We start from the raw sequence: 12492 nt of genomic DNA on the forward strand, positions 1-12492 counted from the left end.
TTTCGTAATGACAAGTGCTCTAGGAAAGAGGAAGTGGATATTTTTCTAGAACGAAATTTTATCATAATATTTTATATATTTTATAATACTTTATATATATATATTTTATCATAATATTTTATCAAAAATATTATGTCACAAAGATTTCTGGCCAATCCCCCACTGTGGGTATGTGCCATTACAACGAGGGAGAAGAAGAAGCAGAAGAAGAAGAAATTTGGCCGGTAATCGAAATATTGTATGCGCCGCGTCTGAAGAGAGCTTGCGGTTATGTTTGCTAGCTTTTCTTCGATTTTGTATGGACGAACACTAAAAATTGATCTAAAAGCAGTGGCATGACTCTGCGGGAGTAACTATAATGTGATAATATTGCTTTTAGAGACGTCATTAGCCATGTCATTTAAAAATATGTTTTGCCTATATCAGCAAAGAATAAGTAATTTTATTCTTTTTGATAAAAGTAAAATTTCCCTGCATGGTACCTTGACTTTAGCATATCAACACCACTCTCTCGTGGGGTTGAAATATCCCGCAATACCACAGTATTCCCTTACAATGTGTTTTATAGATGAGAGGGCCGCTATGCGAGATGCTATCGACCATAGTGGCACCCAGAAAAAAGATCTTTAGCCTGTGTGGCACATGAAACTAGCAAAATAAAGAGTCTTATTATGACACCGACATGAAAGCAATTATAAGGAATGGCCAGATATATAGTGTTATATGTGAATAATAGTGTGGATGTAACGGGGAAGTTATGATTCTGCTAATTTCAGAGATGTTTGATTTTGGTTGTTTTCGCCGCATCCACATCAGGGCGTTCTTCGGACAAATCATGCTGCAAGGTGTTTTTTTCATGTGGTAGAAGTTGAAATCATGGCACATTAGTGAAACAGACAGCACACACTCTGTGCGCTACTTGAAAACAAATACTAGTTTATTTCTGACAGCAGTGTGTGCTTGAAGGATTTCATTAAAATTTTAGAAACTTGCAACAGGGCCTGAAAGAATTACATGAATGGCGCTTTCAGCTTGTATCCAGTGTGATTGCTGATCTACGTGCTGCGTGTTCTCCGCTTAGAACTTGCACTGGCTAGGGTCGTACACCTGGTACTTTGGCGATGAACCGCAGTTCTCGTCGTAGATGAACTCGCAGCAGTCGTTCGGTTGTTGCAATGTTCCAACTTTGCGCCACAAGGAACATCCGCGGCCTGTTGTGCGCAGCAGGAAAAAGAGGAAATCAGTGCTTAAGAAAGAGCGTGCATAATTTCAGTGAAAGTCACTATAAATGGAGTGCTTTTGTCCGACTTCTTTCTACAAGTTTGCTTGCAGGCGCGCGGTATATATTAAGGCGGAAGCCTTTAATGGCTCAAGCTGTCGTGGACAAAATGTGTCCCGCTTTTGCGGGGTTATGATTGGCCGACGCGGGATGGCGTCATAGAGGTCTCCACCCATCACAGTATGTGCGAATGCATGTCTTATATGAGCATATTAAATCAATGATCAATTAATAAATAACGAATTAAATTAAATAATTGCAATTGGTGACTAAATAAATAATTCGTTAATTAACTGTTTAGTGAATTATTATTTACTTAAATAAATATGTACTACCTACCTATTAATAATTAATCATTTACCTAGTCAAATGATTAATTACTAATTAGTGTCAGGTGCGTAGCAGAATGCGGCACTCAGGCTTTCGCCTTTCACTACTGTTGTCGCTAAAGTCCCTCGTAATTTTTCACTGCAACTAAATGGCGGTTCTGAGCAATGTCAACGTCGTAAGTAATCTGCTGAGATGCACTCCACATTGGAGCTATCCCATTACGTAAAGGCGAGAAATTTATTTAATGATCTTGGTATCTGGAATTGTACTGGCAGAAAGCCTGCATTTGTCTCGAGCAACATTGTGAATCCTTTCATTTAAATGAAGTAAACTCTGGTTTTGAAAATTAGCTTATGGTTACAACAGATTTCCTTTGCTCAAAACTACACACTTTTTCTTGTAAGCTGCACTTACATTCAAATTTATCTGTGGACGCGCGGTATGTAAGAAAAGAGAGCAAACAGTTTGGCACATCCAGAAATGCTAGAGGTGTTTTTTGCTGAATACAAGTTAAAATACGCTCAGATTTCGAAAAAACAAATACATATTTTCCTTGTGAATCGCATATTTTCAGGAATTCTGGCCTCTAACATAGCACAAAAATTAACGCCAACATTCTGATCTAATAACAGAGCTTTTAAAGGGACTTAACAGGGATTCCGATAGAGGATGGGTTTTTCATTAGTTATCAGATTTTAACAACCACGGAACCAATCAGATCTGGTCACTCGAATTCCAAAACCCTCTCTTACGAAAGTTGTTGATAATGACACGACGTAACTAAATCCACTGAGAGTTGCACTTCAAATCAACGGTCGCATTACAATGTACTCCGGTTCAAGCCATTCCGTTTTCATTACACACTGCACTACACCTAATCATCCTAATACGCTTACTTTTACTCTCGACTCGAAACCATGTAAACGTGCATTTGTTTATACATTGCACTGTTGTTTTGGTTTACACCAACGCAAAGTACTATGAAGTCCAGCATAGGGTAAAACATCAGTGCAAACAGAGTCGGCATGAAGCCTTCAAGAAGAGCTCCCTCTGCAATGTCACGCAGGAGCTGGTACAAAACATCACATGTCACCCTCAGCAGCAGAAAACTCAAGTAGAGCTATTTGAAGGCGAACGCTGCGCAGAACGCTGGGTTGAATTATGCTTCAGTCTTCTTGGTCAGTATGAGCAAGCCGAGATTCCTTGAGCATTAGTTTCAATTTTGATACATTCGATGACGAATATTATAGAATAGTGTTATGATTGTAATCATGTGAATGGTTTCGCCTTCGGGAGCGTAGCAAAGTGTTTGTCGAGAATTTTGTGCATGCAAATAGTGAAAGCTGCTGCTGAAAAAAAAATGGGATCGATTTTGACCATAATTATGAGGAAACTGTAGAATATTATAAGGCACTGTGGTGCACATGTGGATGGTAATGTCTTAACCTTTCGATGAATAGCAAAACCTCGCTGCCGAATTTCGCGCTACGCTCTCGCGGAGTAGTTCAAGTGCGAATGATAACCAATATGGCGTGTTTTTGAAAATAGCAAAAAACTCGTAATGTAGCAGGTGCAAAACTGATATGCCAAAAATGCGTTCAAGAACATTCCTTGTCGTCCTAACTTATCAGTATGAATACTCTCTGTCGTGAAAATTATCAATGCATTTCTTGTAGGAGTTGAATGGTTGAATTATGAGTTGGTGCAGCTGATCAGAAAATAAAGATTGCTTGTTTTTCCATAGCGTTCGCGAACATCAGGCATAATTAATGCAGGCTAAACTACACTGCACTCACCATTCTCAGCATAGCGATGCCGAATCACAACACAGCTGGAACAGTCAACATAGATGACGTAAAAATCTTCGAGTGGTACATTTTCTGAAAAATAAAATTAACAGCACCATGAGACTAACTGGGGTGGCGTAGAAGGGGGGTGGTAACCACTTGCGAAGAACAACTCTGACATTCACAATGTATATTGCTTCAGCTGCAGGAGTCCTGTGCCTACCAATTCGCATCCGGTCAACTAGTAATTCGTTTGATAAAATTTCACAATCGCCAGAATAAATTGAATTTCGTCAGAAATATTGTTGGTGCAGTTATTGTCGATACACAGCGCGCTATGAAATTGAGAGCAAGCATTGAGCATTTTTACAGATTTTAATTCTTATACTTTAACTTCTGACCGCAGGAGACCGCAGAAGATACTTTATCTTCTGAGTTTCTGTGAATTTTGTGCCTTCCAACTGCGCGAATTACACACAAAATAAAGAGAACTGCCTATAGACCACTTGACAGCTGCTTGTACCGAATACTCTTTAGCGTAATATTCAGCACATATTCAGACACACGGCAAAGAAATATATAGAATTCACACTATATAGAATTCTCAATATATAGAATTCACACGAACTTAGGAAATAGTTTTATAATCAATGTTTTTAAAGCAATTTGGGGCATATCATTGATAGCAGGGCTGCATGTACTTTTAAAATGCAGCATAAGGATGCGTCGTCATGTCCCTTAAAACTGCTCCTGAATACTGAGGTTGAGACTGAATACTCAGAATTTTAAAAGACAGCACAGTGCTTGTATACTTTTCTGCATTATGCATTCAGGCCTTTTGCGTTGGCCGTATAAAGTCAGATGTATATAAAATATTCTGAAATATACAAGGATTGAGTGAGCCCTTTAGCGCAAGAGGGGATGAACTGAAGCACGATTAGGAAGAGCTTTGTACTACTTCGGGTTAATCTTTTTGACAAAGGATACTATATCCCCATAGGGCCTAATTCTCTTTACCGATGTATATCTACGGCTGTAATATGACCTATTACTCTTCCTCTGCTCTAGCAATCACGCCTTTCTTTTGTGCAGTGTGAATAAGTTAACGCTGCAACATGAGGCTCTGAGTTCTAACACTCCCACTCTGACTTCGTTTGCGACTGGGATCCTTTAGGCACTTTAGGTGCGTGTACCCTAGCAGCTTCTTATGAAAGTTGCTTGAAGGATCGCCTGCTCAATTTTCTTCGTGCGCTTTGAACGGAATGCTTTGCGGCAAAGCTGTGATCTTTCATTACCCAATTTAACATACATGGAACCTTGCGGTGTATTAAGAAATGCGTACTCACTGTCATCAGGAGTGAACTTATGTATGTCCTTTCCAGTGTAACAGGGTGAAGAGCTGAGCACGAATGTTCCGCTCCTGTAACAGATGGGATATCACAGAATGTGGAGTGTTGCTTCCTTATTTCAAGTTTCAGTTAGTTGGCAGCTGGTGAACGGTTCCTTTGTTTTGTATTGCCCGCGAGTTGCCTCCTCGGCTTCAATTCAACTGCATTGACTATACCACTGTATTGGGCGCAGTTTCCCCGCGTATATCTTCTTCGATGGAGGCAAAAAGCAAGGCGCCCGTGTGCTGTGCGATGTCATTGCACGTTAAAGAACCCCACGAGGTCGAAATTTCCGGAGTCTTCCACTACGGCGTCTCATAGCCTGAGTTGCTTTGGGACGTTATACCCCACAAACCAACCAACCATTTCCTACAGCACGCAGCCATGCTGGACCATGGGCTTTGAATACTACTCGTTTCATTTAGGATGAGTATAAAGTAGCATAAGCATGTTTTACCTAATGGACCAAATTCGCCGTTGTAGTAGAGGTGGTTACTCAGATATTCTGCGAACCGTTGTAGTAGAAAATAAGCAATGTGCGTATTTAAGGCCGGTTAGATTCCGTGCGTGCACCGCGCAAGTGCATGCCCATGTTCTCCTCGATCAATGCTAAATACCTCTAGTGTCGCCGCGACGTCTTTCTGAAAGGAGAACAGCGCTGAAGATATAGCCTTATAGTGTCCAATCGTATTAAGTTGTATGTGCGTCCATTTCTTTGTTGCCAGATCAGTGCCAAATAAACTTTGCTTAATGCACTCGCAGGAGCCGCTGGTATAGTTGTTCGTAGAAAACCAATTATTTGTGGTGAAAATTTCGCTCAGCGAAGAAAGAGATTAGAGGGCATCTTATAGATATCTCTTAGGAGGTGAATGGTTTCGCCATTCACCTCTTATGAGGCATCTTCCTCTCCTATCATTTGCTTCATCGTTTGCCTCTTATCGGGAGGGAGGGGGGGAGGAGAGGGGCTGCTCCTGACCTTACGGGGCTGGGACTGGTAGGTCACTGCCGTTTGCGGCGGACGCTAGCCTGCCACCAATTTTTATCTGTTGTAGGCCGTCATTGCACTCGCTACCGTTTCGGTGGTGGACGACGGCTGTCGCCAACGCGCGTCTTTCTCTCCCTCTTCTTTTTCTTTCTTCTCTACTTCCCCGCTGGGGTGGTGCAGTGGTAAGAAGCCCAACTACTGTGCCGGAGTCCCCGGGTTCGAACCCGACCACGGTAGCTGCGTTTCGATGGAGGCGAAACGAAGTGGCGTCCGTGTGCTGTGGATGTCAGCGCACGTTAATGATCCCCAGGTGGTCGAAATTACTCCGCAGCCCTCCACTACGGCTCCCCTTTCTCTATTTCTACTTTCCCCACCTTCCTCCTTTCCCTTACGGCGTGGTTCAGGTGTCCACAAGGAAGTGTGACAGCTGCGCCTTTCCCTTCCTCTGAACCAATTATTATTATTAAGGCCGGTGAACATTGATGCGTTCTGTGAAAAGCTGTATTGTACGGAGTACCCGGGTTCGAACCCGACCTTGGCGGCTGCGTTTCGATGGAGGCGAAACGAAGAGGCGTCCGTGTGCTGTGCGATGTCAGCGCACGTTAAAGATCCCCAGGTGGTCGAAATTACTCCGTAGCCCTCCACTACGGCTCCTCTTTCTCTCTTGCCACTTTCACTCCCACCTTCATCCCTTCCCTTACGGCGCGGTTCAGGTGTCCACATAGCAAGTGTGACAGATACTGCGCCTTTCCCTTCCTGTGAACAAATTATATTATTATTATTAAGCCTAGAAAGGTATTCGCCTTAAAAGGTGCAAGGTAAAAGGTAAAAAAGATGCAAGAAATTATGTCGATTTAAAAAGCCATTCTCGATATCGTTAAATGCGAGGCGTATACACCGGCTGTGTTGATCTTTTTAAACCAGGACGACTATGGCAACTGCAAATCTCTTACCATTACGGTTGCTTTATTAAGCAGAAAGCCTTTAATGCCTCATTGTTGTCAGCATAAGCTGTCGGCAGGTGGTGTCGCGCTTTCGAGGGAGACTGGTCTCCACCGGGAATCGAACCTACATACCTTGGATCCGCAGCCGAGTACTTTACCAACTGCGCCACGCCCCGGATCGTGAAACGTTCATCATAAGTCAGGCGGCTGCGTTTCGATGGAGGCGAAACTAAGAGGCGTCCGTGTGTTGTGCGATGTCAGCGCACGTTAAAGATCCCCAGGTGGTCGAAATTACTCCGTAGCCCTCCACTACGGCTCCTCTTTCTCTCTTTCCACTTTAATTCCCATCTTACTCCCTTCCCTTACGGCGCGGTTCAGGTGTCCACAGACTCAAGTGTGACAGATACTGCGCCTTTCCCTTCCTGTGAACCATTATTATTATTATTATTATTATTATTATTATTATTATTATTATTATTATTATTATTATTATTATTATTATTATTATTATTATTATTATTATTCATAATTCCCCTTTTCTACCGTGAGGATAGCTGGATTCTGCGACTAACAGATACTGCGACTTTAATTTCTTTTAAACGTATTATAAAACGCCGGTGAACGTTGATGCGTTCAACGGAATGGTGGTTGTGTTCGACAAGGGGCGCGCCATGTACCGCCACGACTGGTCATGACATTTGCAGGTGATTGATGCCTAGACAAATCTGACCCCACCTGACGTCCGATCCAGGCGTCCGTGCGGCGCATTTCATTTGCCGCTTCCTCGAACGCCGCACCACACAGCGAACAGAAGCAAACCCAGCTGTCTAGGAGGCGTCAGTACAGAAGCATCAAGTTGATTTACAGGACAAGGCGCAGTATCTATCGCGGTTCTCCGCGGATTGATTGGATGATTTATAGGAAGGGAAAGGCGAGGGAACTGTCTCACTTGTTTTCTGTGGACACCTCAACCGCGCCGTAAGGGAAGGGAGGAAGGTGGGAGTTAAAGTGCAAAGAGAAAAGGAGGAGCCGTAGTGGAGGGCTACGGAGTAATTTCGACCACCTGGGGATCTTTAACGTGCGCTGACATCGCACAGCACACGGACGCCTCTTCGTTTCGCCTCCATCGAAACGCAGCCGCCGAGGTCGGGTTCGAACCTGGGTACTCCGGCACAGTGGTCGGGCGTCTTACCACTGCACCACCCCGGCAGAGCGATTCTCCGATATGTACAACGCCGTAAAGGAAGGGAGAAAGGTGCGAATGAAATAGAGGGAGATAGATGTGCCGTAGTGGAGGACTACGATCCACCGCGCTTTAATGGCTCTCGCCTCATCGCACTTTAGTGGTCCAAAGTGCCCTCTAGAATTTTTCGCTCATTTTCGTGAGGGACGCTAGTAAATCCCATTAAACACTGCTGCTGAGCCGCCAAGCTGCAGAACTTCCCAGAGCCATTTAGATGCGGCGCATTCATGATAAGCGTTTTCACGCGTTCCAGTGGGTGCACTTTAATTGACTGGTCCCAGGCAATGTATCCTTGATCCCCCTTGTTACATCATAACTTAAAATGAAGGAATAGTACCAGCCGTCTTACAAATGAAACGCTACGCACTGAGAGCCAGACTTCGGTACGAATGCGAAACTTTTTGCAGTGAAAATCATATGAAGACATGGTTTGAAATCTTTTTTCGTCTTCGGCTTGTTTAGCTGCTTGTTTAATGCTGTTTTAGCTGCTTTCTAGCAAACTTGCTGTGTTGTAGACTAGGGGACTCTTGTGCCAAGTAATATCTGTGAAATAAAAAGCTATGTGCGTGCTTACGTTGACCCGTTGTTTCCGAACGTAAAAGAGACTGGAGTGGTGAAGTTCTCATAGGTTCCGTATCTCTGGTACTTGAGGCACTTGGCCGAGCCACCGAAATCCGGTTCAGCGTAGTAGTTCCTGTACATGCATATCCACTCTCCTACATTCGGGTAGCACTGAAAATGTGGAATAGGGAAGAGATGAAGCGCCAGATTATACACCAAACAAATGTGACGGTTCTGACAATTTTTTGTACAACCATAAGATCAGTTTCTGCCTCAGCACGAAATGCTGTCTTTCTATAGTTCAATACATTGTAAAAATTTACTTCACCCTTAGATTTGGAGGGCACTGAGCTCCCGTTAGCTGGCAGTCCTGACTAGATAGGCTTGGAGGGCAAATTTTATAAACAGGCGGCAGTCTCCTGGTTAGATACCCTCCCTGGCTAGAGTCTCTGGTTAGATACCCTGGAGAGGACTATTTTACTTTCCATTTCAAAGCTGCCGAAAATACTTCATAGCTGTGAATTCCTTTGTAGCCGCATGATGCTGCTAAACAGCATGGTAATCATTACAGCCTTCTTCATGTACCCTTTGCTGTATTGAGTAGGACGTTTTGTATAAGCCAAAACCGCGTTAAGACATTTATCTTGGACGAGAATTTAAGATATTACGACAATTTGCGTTAAGGTTTCATAGTGTGATGAGCTTTTTAAAACACCGTGTTTCCCGATGTGCAATACGCATTTTTTTTTTGCTTCCTTTTTTTTTTACAGAAACGCCGCTTAGCCTCCTACAGAACGATGCGTCTTAAATGAGTTTTTTTTTTTTTTTTTGCGCAACGTTCCTGTGTTACGTTTATAGTGAACTTCCGGTGGTAGCGACTGTTTCTGTTACGAAACTATCTTCGCCTCACAGGCCCTTCGCATTTGCAATATGAAATTTGAGAAGACAGAAACATTCGCACTCTTCGCCAATCCAGTACACTTCCAAGACAAGTCAGGACAAGCCGACTCAGTTTCCCAGTTGCCATCCATCGGCAACATTGTTTGGTGGCTGCTAAAACCTACCTTCCCTTCCCCTCACCCAACTCCTGAAGAGCCTATCTGTCATCGGCACAGATGGAGGACCAGCTTGCCTTGGTTAACCAAGAAAACAGCTTGTTGAACGCTTAATTTGGTTTATTTGGGATCTTAAACAAAACGTTTCCCTCTCTCTTTCTTCTGCATGTACTGCTCCGCGTGCACCCGACAGCAGAGAACGACGCCACCTGAGCAGGGCTCCCGATCAGGGCGGCGATCAGAGCAGCGAATATGACTGCAAAGAGAAGGTCCCAGGAGCGTTGCTGCCAGAAATTCGCGAACGTTTTGATAGAGCGTCCGAAGGTGAAGCCTTTGCAAGCTTTGAGTTAAAAAAACGTGTTGCCGATCAGCCTGTGCGAGAGCCTCTTTGAAAGTCAATGATGTCTCGCTTTCAGTCATTTCGCGTAGAGTATTCTCGCAGGCACTGAGCATTTCACGACGTTTGCGAAAGCATGTAAAATCAAGTATCATTGTCGTAACGGGTTCAATTAAAGTGCATCTTATACAAGAGGGCATCGTATATACCAACTTTTTCGTTGAAAGCCGATAGGTGTCAGTGGTGTGTACTACAAGAAGGTGCGTCTTGTATGCCACAAATGTACCGTATTTACGTTTGGCATGGCCCGGCTGATAACTATTGTTGCCTAGATTATGCTCTCATTCGAACCGGCCAGTGCAGTGCACATATAAGACTTCGGCCTAATGTGTTTGCAGCGATCGAATTCCCAAGATCAACCCGCATACTGAACGCTTCTTCTCACGTTCCTTTATTTATGCTTAGAAATAAACGGGGTTACAGATACCGTTCCTAACAAGATATTTTTGTTTATGCTACTTGTGAATCAGCCCACCGTAGCGAAACTTGTCTGGGTTAGAGGTGGGCCCCATTAAGATTACGTTGTGAAGATTAAACACACGACATCTGCTCCCATTTCCATGCTCACGAACTCACTATATAGTGCTCCGGCTACATGACCGCTCCAGGGAATTTATTCTTCAGATTTTAATGCGCCCATGCTTCACAGCCTGAAATCCTACAGTCTGCAAGATGCCGAGGCTACGCTGTTACAAAAGGATGGCTTTCGGATCCTTCCTGGAAAAGCCTACCTAAATTCAAAAAATACGGAGGAGACGAACGCTTACCTTGCTGACATCTTGGTATTTTTGGAGATCACTCCGTTCTTCGGGATATTGGGACTGATAAGTGGATGTTCGTGGCAGTCCCACGGCAAACGCGACAACAACCACACTGAATATCTTATCCTTCCTACCCTCCATTGCGCGTTGCTTAGCAGAGCAAGCGCTACAATGGATGCTGGCGCGTCTATTATAAACAGAGGATAGGCAGGAACAGAGGGCTACTTCCTGCCGTGTCAATCACATTTGCCGCAGGTGGTCTCCGAGGTTATGGGCGGCGAGGACACGGGAAGTCACTCGCTGTACATCCTTTGAGTGCGTGGTCTGATGGGCCCTAAAAACAGAATCGTGACCCCTGGATATGTCACTTGAGCTTATCTTGCTCCAGATGAAAACAATCTCAATCCAAGTGTGTCCCCTGCAATGACCTGCGTGTGGCCAGGACACTGAACTAAGCCTCCTACGTAAAAACAAAATATACTTTCCAGGATTTTTTTTATTGTTATGACTACTATCTAACAGTATACTTAAATATCGGGATCGCTTATAGGTAAAAATGGCCTTATAATATAACAGCGTTTTACAGGCTTTTTTTTTTACGGTAATTGGGAAAAACACGCAAAAGTATGAGGTAGGCTGCCCGTAATCGCAACAACTTAGGCAGCTGTTTGACAGAGAAGTGTACCAAAGGCGGGTTGACATGTATTAATAATACCTTCTAGGTGTCATTAATCCTCTCAAAATGCTACGCTTAAGCGTTTTCAAGATCTCTAGAGTAGTATAGCGCCAAGTAACTTTTCTGACACAAATAGCGGTTCTGATAATGACCGTGATCATCAAAGGTCTTGACTGCGCCCGATGTGAAATGCACTGGTCTGTTGTTCACCTCGAAAGGCTTCTTAATATGTACGAAATTAATAGTTAAGTCTGCTTCAATATTGTCATCTTCAGCGTAAATATTTAATGTCATATAGCAATAAAAAGCATAATTTATAGCTGCAGGGCCACTTCTATTAAGTAAACTATGTACTGGTTGTTTCAAGAACCACCTTTTCGCAACTGAAAGTTGGAGGAAGTCCCAACGCTCTCCTACGAGAGGGGGCATTAAGGCTGTGAGAAATCCTAAACAAAATGTCTGTGTTTCTGATATTTCCATATTGAGTAGGCAAGTAGAGCAGTTTATATTTAACCGGCTTTTAGGCTATTTTTGGCTTATAGGTTCAGAGTTATAGAAAATTATTTTGTGTTAATTTGTCTAGAAGTCGTTAGGCGCGGTAACCTTGCACCAAGGAAAACATCCCTATCAAATTGAATACTATAGAAAACGTTAATTAGTGGCGAACGCTCTCAAGTTATCACCTTTTATCTCGTCATCTAACTTGTGATGTACAGTGTTGGGCACATCATTTCCAAGTTTATATTTTAGGCAACAAGTCTAAATGTTTCTGGTAATTCAGTCAAGCTGAGGCCAATAGGTACCCTAAAAGCAACGTCAAATGTACTATAGAGAATATGAGAATATAGTAGCGTATAACAGAAAATACCGAGATACTGATTTAGTCTTGATCACTTGCTAGTTGCCGCGGTCTTGGGAAAAAGATCAGAACACGATTCCCTAGGCGTAATAAAAAGAATGCAGAAATTGTAATACCCGAGTTCTAGCAAAGTTGTATTTATGTCATCGAGAACGCTGTATATGAGTTTTGGGATATAAGGATAAGCATTTATGCTTTTCAGAAAAAATTGCAATGCTGGAGGCTCG

General features: G+C 43.2%; 1 protein-coding gene across 1 annotated transcript; it reads right to left on the reverse strand.

Annotated features, from left to right (window-relative positions):
• Positions 1-1077: 1077 nt before the first annotated feature.
• On the reverse strand, positions 1078-10871 carry LOC146173357 (uncharacterized). Its single transcript, XM_084585176.1, has 5 exons — positions 10737-10871; positions 8531-8688; positions 4743-4816; positions 3406-3489; positions 1078-1211 (listed from the first exon to the last, which is right to left on the reverse strand). Exons 1-5 carry the CDS (start codon positions 10869-10871, stop codon positions 1078-1080), a joined length of 585 nt encoding a protein of 194 aa, XP_084441302.1.
• Between the last annotated feature and the right edge of the window lie 1621 nt (positions 10872-12492).

The sequence above is a fragment of the Amblyomma maculatum genome, chromosome 11, assembly GCF_055883805.1.
Source record: "Amblyomma maculatum isolate TAMU_Amacu chromosome 11, ASM5588380v1, whole genome shotgun sequence".
NCBI lineage: Eukaryota > Metazoa > Arthropoda > Arachnida > Ixodida > Ixodidae > Amblyomma > Amblyomma maculatum.